Raw genomic sequence first — 12,180 nt, forward strand, 5'->3', positions numbered from 1 at the left:
TGACATCACTTACTGTGAATGTTCCCGACTCCAGGTCCATGGCATGGATGTGACAACTACCCCCGGCGAGCAGAAGAGAGTTATCCTACACAGAGGGAAGAAAGACAGGTGATGACAATGGGGAAAATGGGGGGGTGGGAAGTGGAGTGTATATATATGGAAGGGGGGGGGGTATATACACTGTATTCCAAATTATGCAGATAATATTTCTCCTATTTTCAGAAATGACATCTATGATTTGCAGTCTTTGTATTTTCCAGTCGCTATTAGAGAACAATTGAAAGGTTTTTGCACACACTCCCTGTGATCACAGGAGATGTAATACACACAGACTGCACGTTCCAGATTATTACGCACCGCAGAGATTACAACCTGTATATTTGTATAACACACAACCCTCTGGTGATTAGTGAGACTCTCGGCATCAGCAGGTTATTACAGACATCACAGTCTCCACGTCCAGCCTTTCTTCTAGGTGAGGTCACATTTGCACATCGGAGCCTTGTTCTGAGCTCTCTTGTCCGTTGTATTTGTCCGGTTTTGGATGGTTTCTGCTCCAATTGTTTTGCATGAGGACTGACTCCCCTCCCAGAGCTGTTGCTTAGATGTGACCCGCCATCATAGACACTCCTTCTGATGATGCTCCAGAGGTTCTCATTGGGGTTGGGGTCAGGGGAGCCTGGGGGGCCACACCATAACTTTGTCCCCTGTTATGCCCATAGCAGTCAGAGATGCAGACGTGTTATTTGCAGCCTGAGACATTGGTGCATTATCCTGCATGAATATGATCTTGCTGCGGATTGCGCGGTTCTTCTTCTTGGACCATGGCAGGGAGTTCTGTTTGAGAAACTCCACATACATTATGGGGTTCCTCTTTACCCCTTCAGGGATCCTAAAGGGGCCGATAATCTCTCTCCCCATGATTCCAGTCCAGAACATTACTCCACCTCCTCCTTGTTGGCGCTGTCGCCGTATTTGCATGGGGTGACCATCAAGCAGCCATCCTCCACTCCATCCATCTGGACCATCGAGTGTTGCACGGCGCTCATCGGTTTTGCAGTCAGTCTTCGTGTATTGTTTGGCGCACTGGAGCGGTTTCTGCTTGTGTGCAGTGGATAGAGGAGGTGGACAGGACGGCTTACACACAGCTGCAAACCTCTGAAGGACCCGGCATCTTGTGGTTCGGGGGATGTTGGAGGCGCCAGCAGCTTCACAAACCTGTCTGCTGCTATGACCAGGCCTTTCTGCAGCTGCTCTTATAACCTGACGTAATTGTCTGTTGGAAAGAGTCCTCAATCTTCCTTCCTGAGCACGCACATGCGTGTGCTGTGAATCAGCTACATACTTCCTGATTGTGCGATGATCACGATGAAGTGTCTTGGCCATGTGGATTGTAGTCATTCCTTGACCTAAACACTCCACAACTTGTTGCTTCTCAGCAGACGACACCTCCTTCTTCTTCTTCTTTCCCATTTTTGCTGAAAATGTAGGCTGCTTAATAATGTGGGACAGCCTTCTTAAGTCTTGCCTTTAATTGGACACACCTGCCAAACTAATTAGCACAGGCGTCTGCAATGGCTTTCAGTGATATAACGAGCCCTGACACACAAACATTCCTACCTTATCACTCCAACAGACGTCTGCATAATAATGTGGAACACAGTGTAGACAGAGGAGTAGGAGGGGTAGGGGTATATATACCCAGAGGACGGGGGAGGGGAGGGGGGGTGTGTGATTATATATACACTCACCGGCCACTTTATTAGGTACACCTGTCCAACTGTTCGTTAACACTTAATTTCTAATCAGCCAATCACATGGCGGCAACTCAGTGCATTTCGGCATGTAGACATGGTCAAGACAATCTCCTGCAGTTCAAACCGAGCATCAGTATGGGGGGGAAGAAAGGTGATTTGAGTGCCTTTGAACGTGGCATGGTTGTTGGTGCCAGAAGGGCTGGTCTGAGGATTTCAGAAACTGCTGATCTACTGGGATTTTCACGCACAACCATCTCTAGGGTTTACAGAGAATGGTCCGAAAAAGAAAAAACATCCAGTGAGCGGCAGTTCTGTGGGGGGCGGAAATGCGTTGTTGATGCCAGAGGTCAGAGGAGAACGGCCAGACTGGTTCGAGCTGATAGAAAGGCAACAGTGACTCAAATAGCCACCCGTTACACCAAGGTAGCCAGAAGAGCATCTCTGAACGCCGCACAGTACGTCCAACTTTGAGGCTACAGATGGGCTACAGCAGCAGAAGACCACACCGGGGGCCACTCCTTTCAGCTAAGAACAGGAAACTGAGGCTACAATTTGCACAAGCTCATCGAAATTGGACAATTGAAGATTGGAAAAACGTTGCCTGGTCTGATGAGTCTCGATTTCTGCTGCGACATTCGGATGGTAGGGTCAGAATTTGGCGTCAACAACATGAAAGCATGGATCCATCCTGCCTTGTATCGGTAACGGTTCAGGCTGGTGGTGGTGGTGTCATGGTGTGGGGAATATTTTCTTGGCACTCTTTGGGCCCCTTGGTACCAATTGAGCATCGTTGCAACGCCAAAGCCTACCTGAGTATTGTTGCTGACCATGTCCATCCCTTTATGAGCACAATGTACCCAACATCTGATGGCTACTTTCAGCAGGATAATGCAATGCCATGTCATAAAGCTGGAATCATCTCAGACTGGTTTCTTGAACATGACAATGAGTTCACTGTACTCCAATGGCCTCCACAGTCACCAGATCTCAATCCAATAGAGGAGCATCTTTGGGATGTGGTGGAACGGGAGATTCGCATCATGGATGTGCAGCCGACAAATCTGCGACTGCAACTGTGTGATGCCATCATGTCAATATGGAGCAAAATCTCTGAGGAATGCTTCCAGCACCTTGTTGTATCTATGCCACGAAGAATGGAGGCAGTTCTGAAGGCAAAAGGGGGTCCAACCCGTTACTAGCATGGTGTACCTAATAAAGTGGCCAGTGAGTGTATACAGAAGACAGGGGGGGTATATACACAGGGGGGAGGGGTTATACCCCCCAGGATCACTGGCTCAGCTGCAGATACATCCTATCCGGTGCTTTTAGGGTCTCACCTTCGGGTTGAGGACGAGGCTGTTGATCTCGGAGGTCTCCAGGCTGCTCCTGTACACAGAAGGTCGGGGGTCAGTGTCTGAGTTAGGGGCACCAGTAACCAGTACAAGATAGGGGGTCTCACCTGGAGGAGGGGGCCACACGACTCCATGCCTCTGCACAGCCCTGAAATAGAAGGGGCGCAACAACAATTTACCAGACATAGAAGAGAGGGGCCCCACATCAATATACCCCATGGGGGTGGGGGTCTTACCTTTTTACAGACGTCAGTCCACAGCCAGCCCTTCACCTCATTTCCCCCCGCACTGATCAGGTGACGCTCTGTGGCCGCCATACTGTACACAGGACCTGCATGTGCTGCACAGACACCGTTGTCATTACCCCCCACATATAGTGACACCCCCAATGTACCCCTGCCCCACACAGCGCTCACACACCTTGGAAGATGGCGGTGGGCTCCTTGCTCTGCTCTTTGGCCTCAGAGCTGAGGGCGGCCGAGAGGCTGTAAAAGATGCAGAGAATAAATATCCCAAAGTCCTCACAGGGGGCCCCCGGGGTATCTGCCCCCCCTCCTCACCTGAACACCCCAATCTGACCCAGGTTATTACCAACAGCCAGAAACTTCCCACAGGGAGAGAAACGCTGACAGAAGATGGTCATGTGGAGGCGCTGCAGCGAGCGGGAGACATCGACCTGAGGAGGAGAGAGGGCGGGTGAGAGCCGACCCACAAGTAGCCCAAACAAGAGCCCCCCGACAAGAGCCACCCCACAAATGCCCCCAATCTGCAATGCCCCCCAGACACTTCTCCACAGTCTCACAGTCAGGGGGACATTAACCTGGGGGGGCACAGTCAGGGGGACATTATCCTGTGTGTGGCGGGGGGCTGGGGACAGTCAGGGGGACATTATCCTGTGGGGGGGGCACAGTCAGGGAGACATTATCCTGGGGGGGGGGGGGCACAGCCAGGGGGACATTATGAGATAATCCATTACAATACTGTGTAGGCGGCCATTTTTCTTGTGGCCGCGGGCATGTGCAGTCGGCTTTCTCTTAGGCTTGAGGCCTACAAGTTTGATTCCAACCCCCGGAAGAAGACGCGTCAAGACCCCCCATTCCTGAAGAAGATGGAAGCGGCGCTGGAGAGTTCTCTCGCAGCATTGGGGACGCCCCCAGTGCTGCGAGAGGATTCATTTGCATACCGTTGAAAACAGGGATTTCTATGGAACAGCGGCGCGGAGAAGACATCTAAAGGTAGGAGTCAGAGTCTTTCTTAAGGCTAGTCCTATGTGTGATTGACAAAAAATTGAGTTTAAATGATGGTTCCCTTTAATAGTCTCCCCCCCCCCCCCCCTCCCCGGGGATAGTCGGTGTTACTGCAGCAGAGAATCCAATACTAATAGAAAGAGACATCGCAGTGACAGGCGGAGCAGATAGTAGGAGGAGATGACAACTTCAGGAGCATGTAGTCCTGTGTGCGGAGTGTCTGCGCTCGGCCTGGTGTAGATTATACAGCCTGACCGCGGGGGGGTCTCCCATAGCTCCTTCTCACACTTGGGGGGCAGCAGTCGGTCACTGACAGGACTGCCCGGTGCTATCACGTCTTATACATGGGGTGGGAGATGTTCTCCAGCATGGAGGTCACCACGGACAGTGTCCTTCTGTCACCCCCCACCTGTACTGGGCCCAGGGGCCCCGAGGAGAGAGCCGGCCCTTCTAGCCAGCCTGACAAGTCTATTCCTGTCCCTGGCTGGTATACAGCGCCCCCCGCAGGCCACTCCGGAGAAGATGGAAAAGGCCCTAAGAAGTGGCCCCCGGACCCCACAGGCCCTAAGAAGTGGCCCCCGGACCCCACAGGCCCTAAGAAGTGGCCCCCGGACCCCACAGGCCCTAAGAAGTGGCCCCCGGACCCCACAGGCCCTAAGAAGTGGCCCCCGGACCCCACAGGCCCTAAGAAGTGGCCCCCGGACCCCACAGGCCCTAAGAAGTGGCCCCCGGACCCCACAGGCCCTAAGAAGTGGCCCCCGGACCCCACAGGCCCTAAGAAGTGGCCCCCGGACCCCACAGGCCCTAAGAAGTGGCCCCTGGACCCCCAGCCCTCAGCCGGTAGAGTCTGCTGTGCCCCTTTCTGTGCAGCGCCTCCAGGTGATCGGCCCGGTCCAGCTTATTATTGGGGAGCGCACCCCGGTACTTATAGGTCCTGACTATCTCACTGCCGTCCCCTGGATCTCCACCAGATTCGGGGCGCTCCTCCGCTTACTAAAGTCCTCCACCATCTCCTTGGTCTTCCCAGCATTAATCCTGAGCTGGTCCTGCTGATACCAGTCCACACAGTCCCGGTATAAGTCTCTGTACTCGCTGTCGCCCCCGTCTGTGGTGAGGCCGCCTATTACAGACATCGGAGGACTTCTGTAAGTAACAGCTGGAGGAGTTGTACCTAAAGTCAGCCGTGTACAGTGTGAGCAGGGGCGAGAGCTGGAGCTTGTGGTGCCCCCGTACTACAGATCAGTGTCAGACACACAGTCCCGGGCTCTCACATACTGAGGGCGGGGTGTCAGCTAGTCTAGGATCCAGTAGGACAGGTGATGGTCCCTCCACCAAGGTCCAGCTTCTCCCTCAGTAGTCCTGGCTGATGGTGGTGAAAGCTCCGGAGATATCACAGGACATTATTCTCACAGTGTTCCCGGGATTCTCCAGGTGAGAGAGATCTATGAAGAAGGTGGATGATGGCGGCATCTACCCCAGTGCCCGGCCGATCTAGGGGGCGCAGGTGTGTCAGGACCAGTCATCAGGTGGGATGTCAGTGCTACAGGTCTGTGTGGAGGGGGGCACAGTCAGGGGGACATTATCCTGTGGGGGAGGGGGAGACATTATCCTGGGGGGGGGGGGGGCACAGTCTGGGGGACATTATCCTGTGGGGGAGGGGGAGACATTATCCTGGGGGGGGGGGGGGGCACAGTCAGGGGGACATTATCCTGTGGGGGAGGGGGAGACATTATCCTGGGGGGGGGGGGCACAGTCAGGGGGACATTATCCTGTGGGGGAGGGGGAGACATTATCCTGGGGGGGGGGGGCACAGTCTGGGGGACATTATCCTGGGGGGGGGGGGGGAGACATTATCCTGGGGGGGGGCACAGTCAGGGGGACATTATCCTGTGGGGGAGGGGGAGACATTATCCTGGGGGGGGGGGGGCACAGTCTGGGGGACATTATCCTGTGGGGGAGGGGGTGGGGGACATTATCCTGTGGGGGAGGGGGAGACATTATCCTGGGGGGGGGGGGGGCACAGTCAGGGGGACATTATCCTGTGGGGGAGGGGGAGACATTATCCTGGGGGGGGGGGGGCACAGTCTGGGGGACATTATCCTGTGGGGGAGGGGGAGACATTATCCTGGGGGGGGGGGGGCACAGTCTGGGGGACATTATCCTGTGGGGGAGGGGGTGGGGGACATTATCCTGTGGGGGAGGGGGAGACATTATCCTGGGGGGGGGGGGGCACAGTCAGGGGGACATTATCCTGTGGGGGAGGGGGAGACATTATCCTGGGGGGGGGGGGGCACAGTCTGGGGGACATTATCCTGTGGGGGAGGGGGTGGGGGACATTATCCTGTGGGGGAGGGGGAGACATTATCCTGGGGGGGGGGGGGGGGGGCACAGTCTGGGGGACATTATCCTGGGGGGGGGGGGCACCTCACATGACACAGCCCCCCCCCCCATATATATTAGTCCTATTCTACTACATATATACTTAGAGTGATGACATCACAAGTCTCCTCACCTCCGCCGGGTTCATCATCTCTAGAACACAAGAATATTACCGCCTCACACTGATGACGTCACTGGCCGCTGTGCAAGCCGGGAGATGTAGTGAGGGTGACACAAATGACTCCATCCAATAAGAGCTCCATAACCGGTCCCGCCCCCAGCGTGCTCTACGTCCAGTCACGTGAAGCGCACGGAACCCACGTAACGTAGTGCACGCGCCGTCCTGAGTGTCGCAGCGAAGATTCCGCGGAGCAGGCCCGGAGACCGGAACCGAACACCGAGGGAGACCGGCAGGGAGTGACGTCAGCGAACGCCCGCCGGTAATGTGATGTCATAGACTGTACAGTATATAGATAGTGCTGAGGTAATACATGGAGGAGGTTGGACAGTATATAGATAGTGATTGTTATTTATTTATATAGCACCATTAGTCCCATACTGCTGTACATTATTATATTAGTCCCATACTGCTGTACATTATTATATTAGTCCCATGGTGCTCTGTACATTATTATATTAATCCCATACTGCTGTACATTATTATATTAATCCCATGGTGCTGTACATTATTATATTAGTCCCATGGTGCTCTGTACATTATTATATTAATCCCATACTGCTGTACATTATTATATTAATCCCATGGTGCTCTGTACATTATTATATTAATCCCATGGTGCTCTGTACATTATTATATTAATCCCATGGTGCTCTGTACATTATTATATTAATCCCATACTGCTGTACATTATTATATTAATCCCATGGTGCTCTGTACATTATTATATTAATCCCATGGTGCTCTGTACATTATTATATTAATCCCATGGTGCTCTGTACATTATTATATTAATCCCATGGTGCTCTGTACATTATTATATTAGTCCCATGGTGCTGTACATTATTATATTAGTCCCATGGTGCTGTACATTATTATATTAATCCCATACTGCTGTACATTATTATATTAATCCCATGGTGCTCTGTACATTATTATATTAATCCCATACTGCTGTACATTATAATATTAGTCCCATACTGCTGTACATTATTATATTAATCCCATACTGCTGTACATTATTATATTAATCCCATGGTGCTCTGTACATTATTATATTACTCCCATGGTGCTCTGTACATTATTATATTAATCCCATGGTGCTCTGTACATTATTATATTAATCCCATGGTGCTCTGTACATTATTATATTAATCCCATGGTGCTCTGTACATTATTATATTAGTCCCATGGTGCTGTACATTATTATATTAGTCCCATACTGCTGTACATTATTATATTAGTCCCATACTGCTGTACATTATAATATTAGTCCCATACTGCTGTACATTATTATATTAGTCCCATGGTGCTGTACATTATTATATTAATCCCATACTGCTGTACATTATTATATTAGTCCCATACTGCTGTACATTATAATATTAGTCCCATACTGCTGTACATTATTATATTAATCCCATACTGCTGTACATTATTATATTAATCCCATGATGCTCTGTACATTATTATATTAATCCCATGGTGCTCTGTACATTATTATATTAATCCCATGGTGCTCTGTACATTATTATATTACTCCCATGGTGCTCTGTACATTATTATATTAATCCCATGGTGCTCTGTACATTATTATATTAATCCCATGGTGCTCTGTACATTATTATATTAATCCCATGGTGCTCTGTACATTATTATATTAATCCCATGGTGCTCTGTACATTATTATATTAGTCCCATGGTGCTGTACATTATTATATTAGTCCCATGGTGCTGTACATTATTATATTAATCCCATACTGCTGTACATTATTATATTAATCCCATGGTGCTCTGTACATTATTATATTAATCCCATACTGCTGTACATTATAATATTAGTCCCATACTGCTGTACATTATAATATTAGTCCCATACTGCTGTACATTATTATATTAGTCCCATGGTGCTCTGTACATTATTATATTAATCCCATACTGCTGTACATTATTATATTAATCCCATACTGCTGTACATTATTATATTAATCCCATGGTGCTCTGTACATTATTATATTAATCCCATGGTGCTCTGTACATTATTATATTAATCCCATGGGGCTCTGTACATTATTATATTACTCCCATGGTGCTCTGTACATTATTATATTAATCCCATGGTGCTCTGTACATTATTATATTAATCCCATGGTGCTCTGTACATTATTATATTAATCCCATGGTGCTCTGTACATTATTATATTAGTCCCATGGTGCTGTACATTATTATATTAGTCCCATGGTGCTGTACATTATTATATTAGTCCCATACTGCTGTACATTATTATATTAGTCCCATACTGCTGTACATTATAATATTAGTCCCATACTGCTGTACATTATTATATTAGTCCCATGGTGCTGTACATTATTATATTAATCCCATACTGCTGTACATTATTATATTAGTCCCATACTGCTGTACATTATAATATTAGTCCCATACTGCTGTACATTATTATATTAATCCCATACTGCTGTACATTATTATATTAATCCCATGATGCTCTGTACATTATTATATTAATCCCATGGTGCTCTGTACATTATTATATTAATCCCATGGTGCTCTGTACATTATATTAATCCATTAGTGCTCTGTACATTATTATATAAATCCCATGGTGCTGTACATTATTATATTAATCCCATGGTGCTCTGTACATTATTATATTAATCCCATGGTGCTCTGTACATGATTATATTAATCCCATGGTGCTCTGTACATTATTATATTAATCCCATGGTGATGTACATTATTATATTAGTCCCATGGTGCTCTGTACATTATTATATTAGTCCCATGGTGCTCTGTACATTATTATATTAGTCCCATGGTGCTCTGTACATTATTATATTACTCCCATGGTGCTGTACATTATTATATTAATCCCATGGTGCTCTGTACATTATTATATTAATCCCATGGTGCTCTGTACATTATTATATTAATCCCATGGTGCTCTGTACATTATTATATTAATCCCATGGTGCTCTGTACATTATTATATTACTCCCATGGTGCTCTGTACATTATTATATAAATCCCATGGTGCTCTGTACATTATTATATAAATCCCATGGTGCTCTGTACATTATTATATTAATCCCATGGTGCTCTGTACATGATTATATTAATCCCATGGTGCTCTGTACATTATTATATTAATCCCATGGTGCTCTGTACATTATTATATTAATCCCATGGTGCTCTGTACATGATTATATTAATCCCATGGTGCTGTACATTATTATATTAATCCCATGGTGCTCTGTACATGATTATATTAATCCCATGGTGCTCTGTACATTATTATATTAATCCCATGGTGCTCTGTACATTATTATATTACTCCCATGGTGCTCTGTACATTATTATATTAATCCCATGGTGCTCTGTACATTATTATATTAATCCCATGGTGCTGTACATTATTATATTAATCCCATGGTGCGCTGTACATTATTATATTAATCCCATGGTGCTCTGTACATTATTATATTAATCCCATGGTGCTCTGTACATTATTATATTAATCCCATGGTGCTGTACATTATTATATTAATCCCATGGTGCTCTGTACATTATTATATTAATCCCATGGTACTCTATACATTATTATATTAATCCCATGGTGCTCTGTACATTATTATATTAATCCCATGGTGCTGTACATTATTATATTAGTCCCATGGTGCTCTGTACATTATTATATTAATCCCATGGTGCTGTACATTATTATATTAATCCCATGGTGCTGTACATTATTATATTAATCCCATGGTGCTGTACATTATTATATTAGTCCCATGGTGCTCTGTACATTATTATATTAATCCCATGGTGCTGTACATTATTATATTAGTCCCATGGTGCTCTGTACATTATTATATTAATCCCATGGTGCTGTACATTATTATATTAATCCCATGGTGCTCTGTACATTATTATATTAATCCCATGGTGCTCTGTACATTATTATATTAATCCCATGGTGCTCTGTACATTATTATATTAATCCCATGGTGCTGTACATTATTATATTAATCCCATGGTGCTCTGTACATTATTATATTAATCCCATGGTGCTCTGTACAGTATTATATTAATCCCATGGTGCTCTGTACAGTATTATATTAGTCCCATGGTGCTCTGTACATTATTATATTAATCCCATGGTGCTCTGTACATTATTATATTAATCCCATGGTGCTCTGTACATTATTATATTAATCCCATGGTGCTCTGTACATTATTATATTAATCCCATGGTGCTCTGTACATTATTATATTAATCCCATGGTGCTGTACATTATTATATTAGTCCCATGGTGCTCTGTACATTATTATATTAATCCCATGGTGCTGTACATTATTATATTAATTCCATGGTGCTGTACATTATTATATTAGTCCCATGGTGCTCTGTACATTATTATATTAGTCCCATGGTGCTGTACATTATTATATTAGTCCCATGGTGCTCTGTACATTATTATATTAGTCCCATGGTGCTGTACATTATTATATTAGTCCCATGGTGCTCTGTACATTATTATATTAATCCCATGGTGCTCTGTACATTATTATATTAATCCCATGGTGCTCTGTACATTATTATATTAATCCCATGGTGCTCTGAACATTATTATATTAATCCCATGGTGCTCTGTACATTATTATATTAATCCCATGGTGCTGTACATTATTATATTAATCCCATGGTGCTGTACATTATTATATTAATCCCATGGTGCTCTGTACATTATTATATTCCCATGGTGCTGTACATTATTATATTAATCCCATGGTGCTCTGTACATTATTATATTAATCCCATGGTGCTGTACATTATTATATTAATCCCATGGTGCTCTGTACAGTATTATATTAATCCCATGGTGCTCTGTACATTATTATATTAATCCCATGGTGCTCTGTACAGTATTATATTAATCCCATGGTGCTCTGTACATTATTATATTAATCCCATGGTGCTGTACATTATTATATTAGTCCCATGGTGCTCTGTACATTATTATATTAATCCCATTGTGCTCTGTACATTATTATATTAATCCCATGGTGCTGTACATTATTATATTAGTCCCATGGTGCTCCGTACATTATTATATTATTCCCATGGTGCTGTACATTATTATATTAATCCCATGGTGCTCTGAACATTATTATATTAATCCCATGGTGCTCTGTACATTATTATATTAATCCCATGGTGCTGTACATTATTATATTAATCCCATGG

The 12,180-nt window shown here is 45.7% G+C and overlaps 2 protein-coding genes across 3 annotated transcripts in view; one reads left to right on the plus strand and one right to left on the minus strand.

Annotated features, from left to right (window-relative positions):
- Window positions 1-13: 13 nt before the first annotated feature.
- Window positions 14-6,938, minus strand: THOC6 (THO complex subunit 6; the record flags this gene model as incomplete). Its single annotated transcript, XM_075261639.1, has 7 exons — window positions 6,869-6,938; window positions 3,670-3,785; window positions 3,530-3,594; window positions 3,346-3,449; window positions 3,217-3,257; window positions 3,095-3,143; window positions 14-85 (listed from the first exon to the last, which is right to left on the minus strand). Coding segments are annotated over exons 1-7 (465 nt in total), but the record flags the coding sequence as incomplete, so codon positions are not given.
- Window positions 6,939-7,051: 113 nt separating this feature from the next.
- The window catches only part of LOC142187816 (uncharacterized), a 31,993-nt gene continuing 26,864 nt past the window's right edge, over window positions 7,052-12,180 (plus strand). The window contains exon 1 of one of the 2 annotated variants that reach the window (XM_075261640.1): window positions 7,052-7,180. The gene's annotated coding sequence lies outside the window, so the exon portion shown is untranslated. The remainder of the gene's footprint in view (window positions 7,181-12,180) is intronic. The other variant, XM_075261641.1, reaches the window with a different exon arrangement.

This window comes from Leptodactylus fuscus, unplaced genomic scaffold (genome assembly GCF_031893055.1).
Source record: "Leptodactylus fuscus isolate aLepFus1 unplaced genomic scaffold, aLepFus1.hap2 HAP2_SCAFFOLD_244, whole genome shotgun sequence".
NCBI classification, from domain to species: domain Eukaryota; kingdom Metazoa; phylum Chordata; class Amphibia; order Anura; family Leptodactylidae; genus Leptodactylus; species Leptodactylus fuscus.